The following is a 14,100-nucleotide window of genomic DNA, read 5'->3' as shown; positions in this document are numbered from 1 at the left end:
GGTTACCTATTTTAATGCAGTTGACCTCCCAAAATAAACATTGTTTGACATGGTAGCATTTAAATTCAAAAGCTTCTTACTACCAATTTGATTGGGCCGAACTCTTCTTTAGTGAGCTAATCTTTCTGAAATCCACTACACTGTCATGTTCACCAGAGCTTATGAAAACTACTTATCAGTTCTCTTTTGTATTTTGTTCTCTTTCCAAAGGCTATTCAGCCTACAGAAAGCTAAGAAAAAAAAATAGGAGTGGGACACTGCAGCAGACATTACATGTAGCTGTATTCTTCCTTTCATCAGAAACAGAAACCATACCATTCTTACAGCAATCAATGTGAAATGCATTGCATTAAATCCCTTATTTCTTTAGCATAATATAACATCCCCTATGAGTTCTCTCTCTCATATTACCATCCTGATCAATCAGGTATGTGAGATTTTCTAAGCAACAGGTGTTTTTGGAAACAAAATATATCCTTGCCTTCAGCACATTATGTGATAGAGACAGCAGCTGCAAGCATAATGCTTAGGGTACATGGTCTACAAGACACCCAGAAGAAAAACACTCCTTGTTAAAGGTAAAGCACAGATGTTGTTGCAACCACAAGTAGAGACAGAAGGCAACTACACTCTGCATTTCACATACATTCAAAGACTAAAATCTCAGAATATTTTAATAGGTTACAAACAGAACCACCATTTTCTTTATACAATGGAAAATTACTAATAAGTTCTGTAGATCTGAGCAAATGCTCATTATTACCGAGTTTATTCTCCAGTAGCACTCACAATATGCCAGCACTTCCCCCACATTCAAGAAGATTAAATCTTTTCATTTAAGTATTCTTTCAAGTGGACTAAATTGTATATGTCAAATGGTGGCCAGATTAGAGAGGATTTACTTAATTAGCAGAGTTTTGTGGCTTGATTTGCAGTCTACTCATTACCATGGAGGGGGCTTGGGATTCCTTATGTAAATTAGTCCATGTCACTGTTTTATTTCTTTGTTGGGATGTGATACTTCACAGTATCTCAGGCATTTCTCCATTTCTGAGGACAGATTTCTTGCAGGGCATCGTTTATAATTGATTTTATAATTTATAGTACTAAAGGATGTAGGAGTCCACCACATTTTTTGCTTTGTTTTTCTTCTGATGGGAAGGCTTTTACAAAGAGGAAAATTTTGAGCAATTTCTAAAGGGAATCAGACTATGAATCCACTTGATCTCCTGACACATTTCAATATGCTAGACCCCCCCAACACAAGCACTATTGGGTAACCCTATTGGACAATAACATATAAAACACACAATAGACCCAGTAGAGAGCAATCTCAGAACTCTTGCTCCTTGAGCAAGCTGGAAGTGAGAGTTTTTTGAATGTGAACCTTTCAGCCATTATGGTGAGGGTAAAGTATGCACCCTATCTTTCCCAGCTCAGTAGAAAAGTTGTATGCTATCCTTGCTGCAAGTTTTGTGGGGTCAAATAGCACCAACAGCAATGAAGTAGGCAAGGGTTAATTTATATGGGGAAAGACATGGTCAAACAGCTCTACTGACATGAGAGGAAATCCCTGACACTCTTTTACTGCCAACTCAGACTGGCTAACTGACTTTGGCTACGTCTACACGTGAAGCCAACATCGAAATAGCTTAAATAGGCTATTTCGATGAATAACGTCTACACGTCCTCCAGGGCTGGCAATGTCGATGTTCAACTTCGACGTTGCACGGCACCACATCGAAATAGGCGCTGCGAGGGTATGTCTACACGCCAAAGTAGCACACATCGAAATAAGGGTGCCAGGCACAGCTGCAGACAGGGTCACAGGGCGGACTCAACAGCAAGCCGCTCCCTTAAAGGGCCCCTCCCAGACACAGTTGCACTAAACAACACAAGATACACAGAGCCGACAACTGGTTGCAGACCCTGTGCCTGCAGCATGGATCCCCAGCTGCCGCAGCAGCAGCCAGAAGCCCTGGGCTAAGGGCTGCTGCCCACGGTGACCATAGAGCCCCGCAGGGGCTGGAGAGAGAGCATCTCTCAACCCCCGAGCTGATGGCCGCCATGGAGGACCCGGCAATTTTGACGTTGCGGGACGCGGATCGTCTACACGGTCCCTACTTCGACGTTGAACGTCGAAGTAGGGCGCTATTCCGATCCCCTCATGAGGTTAGCGACTTTGACGTCTCGCCGCCTAACGTCAAAGTTAACTTCGAAATAGCGCCCGACGCGTGTAGCCGCGACGGGCGCTATTTCGAAGTTAGTGCCGCTACTTCGAAGTAGCGTGCACGTGTAGACACAGCTTTTGAGTGATAAGCCCCTCCATCCCACTCCACCCCATTTGTATGTAGCTTTATGACATTATCGGGACAGGCATGACGTTGTAGGCTCTCGTCAGATGAATCCATCCTTTGTTCCACTGCTAGAGAAATACAGCATACCCCCACTTATCCAAACAGCATGGGGCACATAGATTTTATCTAGGTAATTAGGATTTCAAATAATTAAGATTTGGAACCATGTACTCAAGTGATCTTACTGTTGCTGGATCCTCCTTTCATATTGATTTTTATTTATTTGTTGCACCTTCATCTTTAATTAGGTCCCAGTCCTGCAAATTCTTGAACTGTATGCAAGAATGGGGCTATTCGGACTGTGTATGCTACAGCACATGAATAAAATTGTTGTTTTTTCTGCATTAGTGCCTTAGGCTATGTCTATACTACAAGATAAATTCAATTTTATTAAATTTGATTTTGTAACTTGGGGTTTTATAAATTCAAATTTGAGTATCCTCATCTGTCCACAAAGTCGAGTTAGTGCTGCCACACAAAATCACCAAACATCGACTATTGCAGCAGCACCTTGTGGGAACCCAGCCCACAGTTCCCTCAGCCCTGAAGCAATCTGGGTTTTTTTGCTGATGTAGTAAGGGAAAAAAATGCCCTGCAAGTGGTTCTGGGTGTGTGATGTCATCTTCCTGCATTGCATTTCCCTCATTCTCCTCCTGGGGAAAGCAAACAGCCATTTTTTCCAGAAGGAAAGTAAAAGAAAGAGGGTGAAAACAACCAAATAGGCGGGCTTCAGAAGGTGACTGAACAAGGTAAACTGGTTGCTCAGCTGCATTCCTCCCATTGAAAGAAGACCTTCGCTTTATTCTCTTTGCTATGGTTACACTGACCTGCTGACCCACTGGCAGCAATATGGAAACGCATGGTGTCAAAAATGCAATGGATACTCATTTCCATATGTACTCGCTAACGGAGGCTGCTGCCAGCTGAAAAAAAAGCAGCGAAAATGTGATTCTGCCAGCAAAACACCCCCTTTGTTGGCAGCCTCTTATGCCTGGAAAAAAATCGGTTATAAGAGGCTGCCCACAAAGAGGGTGTTTTGCTGGCAGAACCACGTTTACACTGCTTTTTTTTTTTTTTTTTTTTTGCCAGCAGTGGCCTCTGCTGGCAAGTGAATATGCAAATAAGCAGATACTTACATTTTTGAGACTGTCCATTTGCATACTGCTGCCAGCAGTTCCGGTCAATGTAACTGTTGCCTTTCGGTACAAGTTCTTCCTGATCAGCCAACTAGAGTGCCAGGCAGGGGACTGTCAGACCTACATGTGAAAGTGATTCTGTGCCTTGGGATCACCCAGGTGCCTGTGCCATCTCAGCTGGTTCCCTCAGCTACATAGCACCCACCTTGAAACCACCCCGGCCTGGTCAGAAAGGTGTGACTTATGTGATAAGCCAACTAGTACACCATACAGGGGACTGTCATATCTACATGCCAGAATGACTCGGTGCCCTGGGATCACCCAGGTGACTGTGTCAGGTCAAGTAGTCCCTCAGCTACTTTGCCCCACCTTGAAACCTCAGATCGCCATAAACAATCTCTGAAAATATTAGGGGAACAAATTACAGCGTGTGATATCCAGCCCCCCAAATACAATGAGGGGTGAAGGATGTACTTGAAGGGCCAGTTAAAAGGGTCCTTTCAGGGGCTTTCTGCCAGCCCCCCCGGTGCATGCTGCCCCACCAAAAACATAGCAAAGACCAAGCCCCCTTCACCCCCAAGTGTGGGACCTACGAGGAGTAACCCAGTCTCCCTGCCTTCCCCCGGTGATAGCCAGCCCATGGAATCTTTGCCACGGGGAGGAGGGGCGATTTCCCTCCCAGCAACAGTCAGCCCCTGAAATCTTTGTCACAGGGCAGTGGGTTGGGGAGACATTCCCCAGTGACAGCCAGCCACTGAGATCTTTGCCACGGGAGGGAGACTTCTCTGATGACAGCCAGCCCTCGAAAATCTTTCCAACTTTTGGTGCTTTCACTGTGCACAAGCCAGGACATGGTGCTGTCTGGCAGCATGGTCTGTACTGCACTGCAGGCATGTGCTTTTATTGGGTTGGGGGCTAGCCAGGTGATGTGGCTGGGCAGGGGATACACCCCACCTGCATGACACCTGTGGAGGAGATGGGGGGCTGCCCCTGTACAAATGTGAACGGCAGAAAACAAGTTTCTCGGCCCCTCATACAAGCATGACCTCCCACAGCCTAGCCACCACATGGGGCCATGGGTTGGTGCCAGTACTTAAAAAAAATCTTGGCCTCTCCTGCTATATCCTGTGCACGGAAGAATGCTGGGGCTATTTTTTCCATGGCTAGATGCAAATGCCACACTGATAATAAAGAAATGAATTCAAAATGGGCCCAGGTGCCCACTTCAATTTCCCAAGCTTCCTGGTGCCAAATTCAAATGCAGGCTGCTTGTTACCTACCTCCTGCACACCTGAAGTGCAGCAGAGATGGAGGTGACCAGAGTGGGCAACTATGGGGCATTGTGGAATACATATGGGATAGTTCTGGAGGTTAACAAAGTTGATGTAAATAAATGCCGTTTCAAGATTAGCATCAAACCAACGTTTTAAATTCGAACTTGGCACTATGCTGACTTGCAAGGTCGGTGTATGAATATCAACCTTAGTGTTTCCTAAAAATCGACGTAACGGCATTCACAGTGAAAACACTGACGTTGTAAAAATCGAGCTAACTGACTTAAAATTGACTTTATCACATAGTGTAGACATAGCCTCAGACTGTCTTTGGGACAGGGACTATATTATATTTTGTGTTTGAACAACCATTACCACAATGCAGTTCTAGCTGACTAAGACCTCTGGGTATTTCTACTACTACTATGACTACCAATTAAAGCAACATCAATGAGAATTTCCTTGCCTTCCACAATCAAGGCTGGAAGAGGAGGGTTTGTATATTTTGAGACAACTACAATTATCTTGGGAGGAATGGGAAAATACTCACATGTGTCTTCACATCACCTTCAAGGATCTTGCTATTCCCGAGAAACTCAGCCACACTTCCATTTAACAGTCTATCAAATGCTTCAATGTACGGGGCTACACCTTTGGGAGAAAGGCATTTCATTACAATTGGTTCATAAAGTTAGTTATTTAAAATACTGTCCTTTGCTGCAAGAGAGAAAAGAACACTGCAGAAATGGAAATTTTGAATATATATTTTGAAATATATACTCTACACACATAATGCTTATTTCAAAATAGCACCTATTTCCACATAATATTTTTAAATAGGGGTTGATAAGACAAGGAATAGTGCTTACTTTGAAATAAGTGAGGGTAAAGTTATAGGCCGTATCTACACTTGGCCAAAACTTCGAAAGGGCCATGCTAATGACCAAATTGGAGAATACTAATGAGGCGCTGAAATGAATATTCAGTGCCTCACTAGCACGCTGCCGGCTGCGGCACTTCAAAAATGCTGCGTTTCTATCACGCGCGGCTCTCACCTACATGGAGCCCTTTTCAAAAGGGACCCCGCACATGTCAAAATCCCCTTATTCCCATCAACTGACGTTTGCGGGATCCTTTCGAAAAGGGCCCCATGTAGATGAGCCACACACGATTGAAATGAGCTGGATGACAACATGCTAATGAGGCAATGAATATTCATTTCAGTAACTCATTGGTATTCTCTGATTTGGCCATTAGAGTGGCCCTCTTGAAATTTTGGCCAAGTGTAGATACGGCCATAATTTAGCACAGTTATTTTGAAATAAGCACTATTCCTCCTGCAATGAGGTTTACCAATTTAGAAATAACACACATACTATTTCAAATAGTGCAGACGACAGCAAAGTTATTTAGAAATAATGACTCTTATTTTGAAATAACTCAGCTATATGGCTTGCTCTTCTACGCTAAAGTAAATTTGCTTCAATACTACAAAATAAGAATGGCCCAACAAGCACATTTTAGACCTTTTCATTAACATAATGCTATTGATATACATAAACAAGTTTCATCCTCCTAAAAGAATGTGTATTGAATTATTACTACATGGCTACGCCATCCAAAAACTTTGAAATTGCCATGCAAATGGCCATTTCGAAGTTTACTAATAAAGCGCTGCAATACATATTCAGCGCCTCATTAGCATGCGGGCAGCCGCGGCATCTGCTCATAGGAATAAGGGGACTTCAAAGTAGGCGGGGTCCTTTTGAAAAGGAGCCCCGTCTGGATGAGCCGTGCGGCAGCAAGCCGCGTCAATTTCGAAGTGCCGCGGCCACCCGCATGCTAATGAGGCGCTGAATATGTATTTCAGCGCTTCATTAGTAAACTTCGAAATGGCCATTTGCATGGCCATTTCAAAGTTTTTGGATAGTGTAGACACGGCCCATATGTTCCATAATATATTCCTGAAGCCTTCCATAAACTGTTTGCAGACATTAAAAAAAAAAAAAGTAAGCCAATTTCTTATGAGACTTCAATATGGCAACAATGCAATTTTATGATACAAGGAAACCCATTCCTTACTGATCCGTATACCGAAGCACAACATTGTAATCTCCTTCTTTCATTGTTCAAGTTTGCAAAACTGCAAATTCCATTTACAATAAGAGCTCATTCAGTCACTGGAAAAATAACTTTCTTAAATCATTAATCTCCAAGACTATGTGATCTTCAACATATCAAGCTGATGAGTACAAGCACAATTTTTCATATAGACTATATGACTGTCTCCTGATACAGTGGACTTCATTTAAACCAGACATCAATTGTCTGGACTATTGGAAAACCGTGGTAACAACGACTTTCTTACAACAAACTGGCTTTCTGAATAGCCTTACATAACATATAAGCAGGAGAGAGAAGGCTTTCTTGGATTATTTCTAGTCCCTTTTTTGCTTTCTGATATGCCCTCACATTCTCTCTATAGCCCTGATCCAGCACATGCATAAATTTAAGCCACGCAAGTGCTTTGAAGAATGAGGGTCAAAATTCTCTCCTTCCTTTCCCCCTGCATTTCCCCTCTAGTTGGTAAAGCTCAAAGCATACACTGAAAGGACAGCAGGCTTTGCCCAATGCTCCTAACTAGTTTGCACTACACTGCTGCAGAGCTCTGATTAATAACTCTGAAAGCTCTTTTTTGCACGAACAGCATTTTGGCCCTTTGACAGAAAATGTTAGCTTTGATAATGCAGACTTGGAAGTGCCTGTGTTCAGCTCATTGTGTTTAAGCTGCCTGATGGGATGCCTAGGCTGTCCTGTTCTCTTTATGTCACTTACTTTTCTCTCACCTTTAATTCTAAGGAATTTCTGGGCTTTCATCCATGTGGAATGTTTATGTGTAAGTCTCTTGTGGTACCTACTGCAAGAAGTTTTTTATGGTGCTGAAGAAAATGTTTTCCAAAGTCCATTAATATTCTTTGTAAAAATTCATGCCAGTCTCAAAGACATTCATTTTAAGCTTGTATTTTAGAGCAGAGACTCAAACAGCAGTCCATAAACTGAACTAACTGTAGAAACCCAGAATATAGCTACAACTATTTTTAAGAAGTACAGCTGCTTTATATCCTGGAGTTCCCACAGTGGACTTCTCTGTAATTCAGAAACTGCATGTTTTGCCTGCAAGTCTCCCATCATGATCTTAAGGACCAAAATGTGTACTCTCCTCCCTCAAGTCATACATGATAAAAATATTAACTAAGATGGAACACAGGATACATTTAGGCCCAAGTGATCGCACTTATATTCTGAATTAAGCAATGGTAAATCACTTGGGTCTTTACTATGGAAGAACACATACCCTTCTACATGTTTGTTTCTATTTTAAAAGAAATAAAAACACCCTTCCTACAAGATATCTGTAAAGCACTAAGACTATATTGGGATACTGAGCTACAAGGTGGCTTGAAACATGTCTTTAAGACGTATGCCCAGAGCTTCCACCTTTGAAGGACACCATCAAATAAAGCGCAGTAAATAAATATGATTGGGGAACTCTATGTGCAAAGTTACTGAGCCAAATTCATCCCTGGTGGAGAACTTTGGCCATTATGTTTAGCCATAGCAATTACCTGGAACATGTGAACCTGCTCTGAAACATGACACATAACTGTGCTCATGAGAGACCACACTCAAAACAATGGCCCAAGCTGAGCATGGCTGCTAGACCCGATACATCTTTCCAAACTCACAGATTGCTTGAGACACTGTACATAATGTGGACTCTATGTACTCTGTCAAGCCAGCCTAGGCTCTGGGTCCCATCTGTGGTATCTGTCCGTGGCAGCCATTCCATACATGGAATATCTTGTAGCCTGTTCTCCTCCAGGAAACTTGGAATTGAGTGATGCAGCCTTCAAAATAGGCAGAGCCAGGCCACCTGGAAGATATTTTGATTTACAATCTCTGACAGACAAGCTTTGCTCATTGGCTGCCTGGGGAGCCCAGCCAGAATTTTAACCTTTCCCCAGAGGTGAATCCCCCATCTGAGGTAGCTGACTCCATAGGCACAGAGTTGTAGCAAATTCCATGGGTAGACCTGGCTTTGCAATTAAAATAATTGGAACAGGGACCTTGGCAATAATGGTTCCAACCCTGTGGTGAGCCTCCTATGAATTCAGGGGTCTTCCCCGCATAGAGTTCACTACAGGATTGGAGCCTATGTTTTGAAACGATGTAGTTCTTAACAGTTATTTTCCCATTTTCTGTGACAGTCGTGTGCTTTTCTGACTATTCACTCATGCAGTTTTGCTTAACCTGGACATTTCAAAGACAATCAAAAGTCTAAATTAAGATTTACACAGTATGACTAAGTATGGCTTGACACCAGGCAAGTGTAGGTAGATTGCAATCCTTGCCTTCCTTCCACTGTTCTAAACTCTAGGGCTCTGGAGTTGCACTTCTGAAGGCAGAGGGTAAAACAGAATATAAAATAAGGCCAATGTTCAGATGGGGGGCAGCAATTAGTGAGCAAATGCTTACGAGCAAGTTTAGCTGTGATTAATTGATCAAGCAAGTAAATGCAGTGTTTCTTCAGTGAAATTCAGGGAACTGAAAAATAAATCCAGTATTTGCATTGCTGATTTCTTCAGTAAAATGTATGTTCTGACTTTTTAAGAACACTCATGTCTTCTGCTAATTACCCTCAGCAGACTTTTTCAACTGGTGAGTACTCTGTAATAACATAAACTGTAAAACAGAAGGAGCAATAAAGCTTGAATTATGGACTATGTATTTAAGATTAGGTCAAATCTTGAATTTTCTAGGGCATGTTAACATATGGTTATGATTAAGGTTGCCTCTTGACATTTTCCAACTGAGTCTACAAAAATTGCTTCTTGCTAATATGCAGCTTTCAAAGGGCTGGGATTGTTCTCTCTCTGGGAAGAAAAAAACATGCTCCCCTTATAAGTTGTATATCTGGCATTCCAAAAAAGGCATGACTTCTGGAAAGAGTCACTCATACCTCCATTGACTCCATTTACAGCTCCACACTCCATTCCAATGGATCTGTGTGAATCTGAGAACAGCGTTTCAAGGCGAATTACGGCTTTCTCCAACCTCTCCATCAACACCTGGGTCTCTGCCATTCTGAAAAACTAAACCAAAAGTCAGAAGCAATGTTAGATATTTGAATACAAGCATGGGTTTTACAGCATTATTATCCTTCTATGGCTTTTGGTGGGTTTAACCTTCATCAATTTCTAGGCTAATGATAGGTTTACTGATCTCCCTTATAAGGGCTTACCTTGCATCATTAGAAAAACAGCCTCTTCTTTCCTCCCCCGTAAATTTAAGCTATGTTTTAAGGGATAACTTTCCAAAAGTGGTCCTTAGTTTTACATCTCCAAATGATAAGAATAAATGACTGGAAGTGCAATTTGGGTACTTGGACAGCCTAAGGGCACCTGCAAATTAGGTATTTAGCTATCCACCTAGCGACTGAAATATAGTTACAAATAACTGCTGGCATAAGGTTGTGCCTGCAATCATTCATACCTGCTATTTACAGACAATATGGAACACTAGTTAAGTCTGGACTAAAATTTGAGTTGTGAACATACACTCTCTTGTTGGATCTCCTAGGCCGTGTCTACACTAGCCAAAAACTTCTAAATTGCCATCTGCTCATAGGAATAAGGGGACTTCGAGGTAGCTGGGCTCCTTTCAAAAAGGAGCCCCGTCTGGACGAGCCGCATCAATTTCGAAGTGCTGCGGCCGCCCGCTTGCTAGTGAGGCACTGAATATGTATTTCAGCGCTTCATTAGTAAACTTCAAAATGTCCATTTGCATGGCAATTTGGAAGTTTTTGGCTAGTGTAGACACAGCCCTAGATTCTTCCAATCCCCATATATGCTGTGGTAAGATTTTGTCTTGGTTATTTTTATTAATGACTACATATCTTCAATTCAAGAAGCCAAGAAAGCCTTCTCTTTACTTCTTTGAGATTTGACTTCTCATCAGTGTTACCTTCCTTCCCTTCCAGCAGTATATGATGTCAACAAATCAGATAAAACAGCTAGGCTTCAAAGCATGGGAACCACTCCCTCCTATCTCCCATCCGTCATTTACTTAACAAGTTTCATGCACACATGTTTCATTTAAGACTGTAAACATTTAATGCCACTATATGACATCCAGGGTATGCATATGTTACTTCCTAATCAGCATAATTGCTAAAAGTGTTAATCCCTAAGAGATACCAAGTGTTTAATGCTAGATTCCAACAAACTGCATGTTATTAAGCTACATGGCCAACAGTAACCAACCCCATTGTGCTACTCATCAGTCCACATCCAGCAGGGAGAGTGTCTAAAGCAGTGATGGGCAACGCGGCAGGGTTCTATCCACAGCCTATGCTTCCCCTCATCTCCCCCAACTCTTGTGCACTGGGGGCTCATCTCCTACCTACTCCTCCCTCTCCCTCCTAGAATTTCTGGAGCACTGAGAATCAGCTGATTTGTGCACCATCCCCACTCCTTCCCGTCACTCCCAGAGCTTGAACACAGCTGATTAGCAGCGTTCAATCTCCGGAAGCGAGAGGGGTAGTGGGAATGGGTCATGCATCAGCTGATTCATGGTGCCCTGGAAATGCTAGGAGGAAACAGGAGGAGGAGAAAGAATGGGGCATCTCAAAGGGAGGAGGCAGGGAAGAGGCTGGGATGCAGTGTGAAAGAAAGGGTGGAGTGGAGGTGTGGCCTGGAGCAGAGGAGAGCAGCCCCTGATAAAAAGAGTAGTGACACACATTGAAAGCAATGGCACTAATAATGTGCATGCTGACTGCACACAACACTGTGCAAGCTGTGCGTTCTCTCCACTTTATTTTACTCTTGCTGGCAATTTAGATTTGCCCTAATAATGGATCACTCTGTATTAAAAAGGCATGCTAAAGAAGGAGAATCAAGTGCACTGTATTTAATCTTATTCGTGGGGTCATGGCTAGCACACATGCCTGATTTCAATCTTGCAGCCCACAGAGAACAAGGAGGGCCACTCATGCGGCTCACTCACTTGCCTTAGTTGCCCATCACTGATCTACGATCTAAGTCAAGGCAATTATCTGATGTTATTTTTTTCCCCTTTTCCGTGAAGCCATAGCCTAACTAAGCCTGGAACAATCTGTCTGAAAGGAGCTCACTATGGTGTTAGCTAAGAGCCATGCTGCTTTGTCTCAATTATAAACAAGCTGTAATGGGTCCATAAGCATAAGCATCACAAGAAAATTAAAAAGTGGAAAAATATTATGTCAATCAGGAGAGCTACGGATTCTAGTTTTAAAAAGAGAGGAAAAGTGGTGCTCTCTTAAGGGTTTTACTCTGAAAAGTAACTGTAAAAATAGAGTCATGTAGAGTTCCTTGTTTAATGATCTTCTTGCTTCCTTATCATATTCACTCAGCTTAACATTTTGAAGACGGTTTGTTTTCTTCCTAAATACCAGGCCCTTCAGAGTCACCCTGGCACCTGGAAAGTAAACCTGGGTCCTTTCTTTCTCAGGTATCTTCACCATACCGCAGATACTCCAAGGGCAAATTCTGCCTTCAGTTATTCCTGTACAACCTCACAAGATATACCCTGGAAGCGACATAACTAAATTCCTTGCACTGCTTGGAGAAATCACCTTTGTGATCTTCTAATTATAGTGGCCCATGCATTTGTTCTCTGATAAGATGCAACTGAAATACAAAATATACAAAAACCAAGTCTCCAGTATTCCAAAAAGGCAGCATCTTAAAGCCAATCATAAATGTGTTAGATTTAAAGTAGCATGTATGAATCTATATCAGGAAGGCCTATATTATCTGCTAGCTGAAAAAAATCAGTGCAACGTATACTAGGAACTATCCTGACATATTCCTGGAAGTCTTCTCAAACTAAAGAAACAACCAATCATGTTTCAATTGCCATAAAACACAGCCAGTGCAAGTGTAAATGCAAAGCATAGCTATGCCTCTCTGTAACTGACATGAGACCCCCTTTTACATTGTTACAGGCACGTTAGCATTTCCTGGTGAAGAATTAAATTTTTTTGCTGCTCCCCACACACAGGTGGTCCATAAAATGAGGCCCCCTTATGCCAGCCAATGGCTCATGTTTTTAGGGATTAGTTCCCAGTCTGAGACACACTAAAGGTATGTCTATACTTGCACTTAATCAATAAAACTTTTGTTATTCATGGGAGTTTAATGCTGTCCCCCATAAAGTTTTGCCACCAAGTTCAAACGTGAACACTGCTTTGTCAACAGGAGCAAAAGCAAAGCCACAAAGCAAAACCCACTCTTAGGAGAGTGAAGTAAATTGTCAGCAAACGTACCAACAAATAGCATCCGTACGTGGTGACTTTTAGCAAAAGGGCTATGTCGACATAGCCTTGTTGACAAAAGCTGTGTAGTATAGACATACTCTTAGGAGGGGCAGAAAAGTTTCATCACCTCAAAGGAGTTGGTGGTGGAGTAGGAGGAAGGAAAGCAAAAGAGCATGGTCAACCACAAAGCATGAGTGGAAGGAGACAAAAGTGATTTTCTCACTTAGACAGTGAGATAAGAACAGTATGTTTGCCAGGAGCCCACGTATGGCATGTTAGAAAAACAGAAGTGCTCCCTTGTATTGTTCATATTTAATTTTTATGTTAACTCCATGGAAAGAATGTAGCTAGAGACACGCCCAATTAATTTCAAATTTAGATTAAACAAGGATCTATGCAATAAAATCCTGCCTAGAGAAAGTGTGACTGTAGTCAGACCTTTGATGAGCTTTCTTCTCAATTTGCTCTTGACCCTGCTGCAGGTTATTTTAAGAACAGTGCTCCTAAGTGTAGAGGACAACTGTCTAGAAAAATTTATTTTTTTAAAAAATATATAAATTAATACAATACTTTGGCATTTTTGATGGTATTTTGATTTTGTATATATTTTGACTAGCTTTAACTACCTGAGAAAAAGCTAGTCAAAAATGTGTGTGGGAAGATCTTTTATACTCAGTTAAAATGGAAAATGGAAAAAATTACCAGTGTTTGAAGCTCTTAATTGGCTCTAGAATGCTACAAAATATAAAGGGACTTTAATATCTGTATGATAGAAGCTGATGTTCTATTAATGAAAATGGGTATTTTTAATATAATTGAGTCTTCAACATACAGGATGATATCCCAAAAGGTTTTTTCTTTGAGCTACTCTCTTCAGGTACATGTTAACTCTTAAAAGCCTTTTTATCAGATGTCATCTCTATGGAGAAATTCTGGCTCTTCCTTGTTCTCTTCACTTATCCCCAAGCTTTTTCCTT

The 14,100-nt window shown here is 41.9% G+C and overlaps 1 protein-coding gene across 1 annotated transcript in view; it reads right to left on the bottom strand.

Annotated features, from left to right (window-relative positions):
- Positions 1 to 14,100, bottom strand: part of CAP2 (cyclase associated actin cytoskeleton regulatory protein 2) — a 95,494-nt gene that overhangs the window by 63,548 nt on the left and 17,846 nt on the right. Inside the window, exons 2-3 of the mRNA XM_074987651.1 lie at positions 9,788 to 9,920; positions 5,318 to 5,418 (exon numbers count right to left, since the gene is read on the bottom strand). Coding sequence (XP_074843752.1) covers positions 5,318 to 5,418; positions 9,788 to 9,911 — 225 coding nt within the window. The 5' untranslated portion in view covers positions 9,912 to 9,920. The remainder of the gene's footprint in view (positions 1 to 5,317; positions 5,419 to 9,787; positions 9,921 to 14,100) is intronic.

Source organism: Carettochelys insculpta, chromosome 2 (genome assembly GCF_033958435.1).
Source record: "Carettochelys insculpta isolate YL-2023 chromosome 2, ASM3395843v1, whole genome shotgun sequence".
NCBI lineage: Eukaryota > Metazoa > Chordata > Testudines > Carettochelyidae > Carettochelys > Carettochelys insculpta.
Note: the sequence above shows the minus strand (reverse complement) of the source record. Positions and strands in the feature narration are given on the sequence as shown.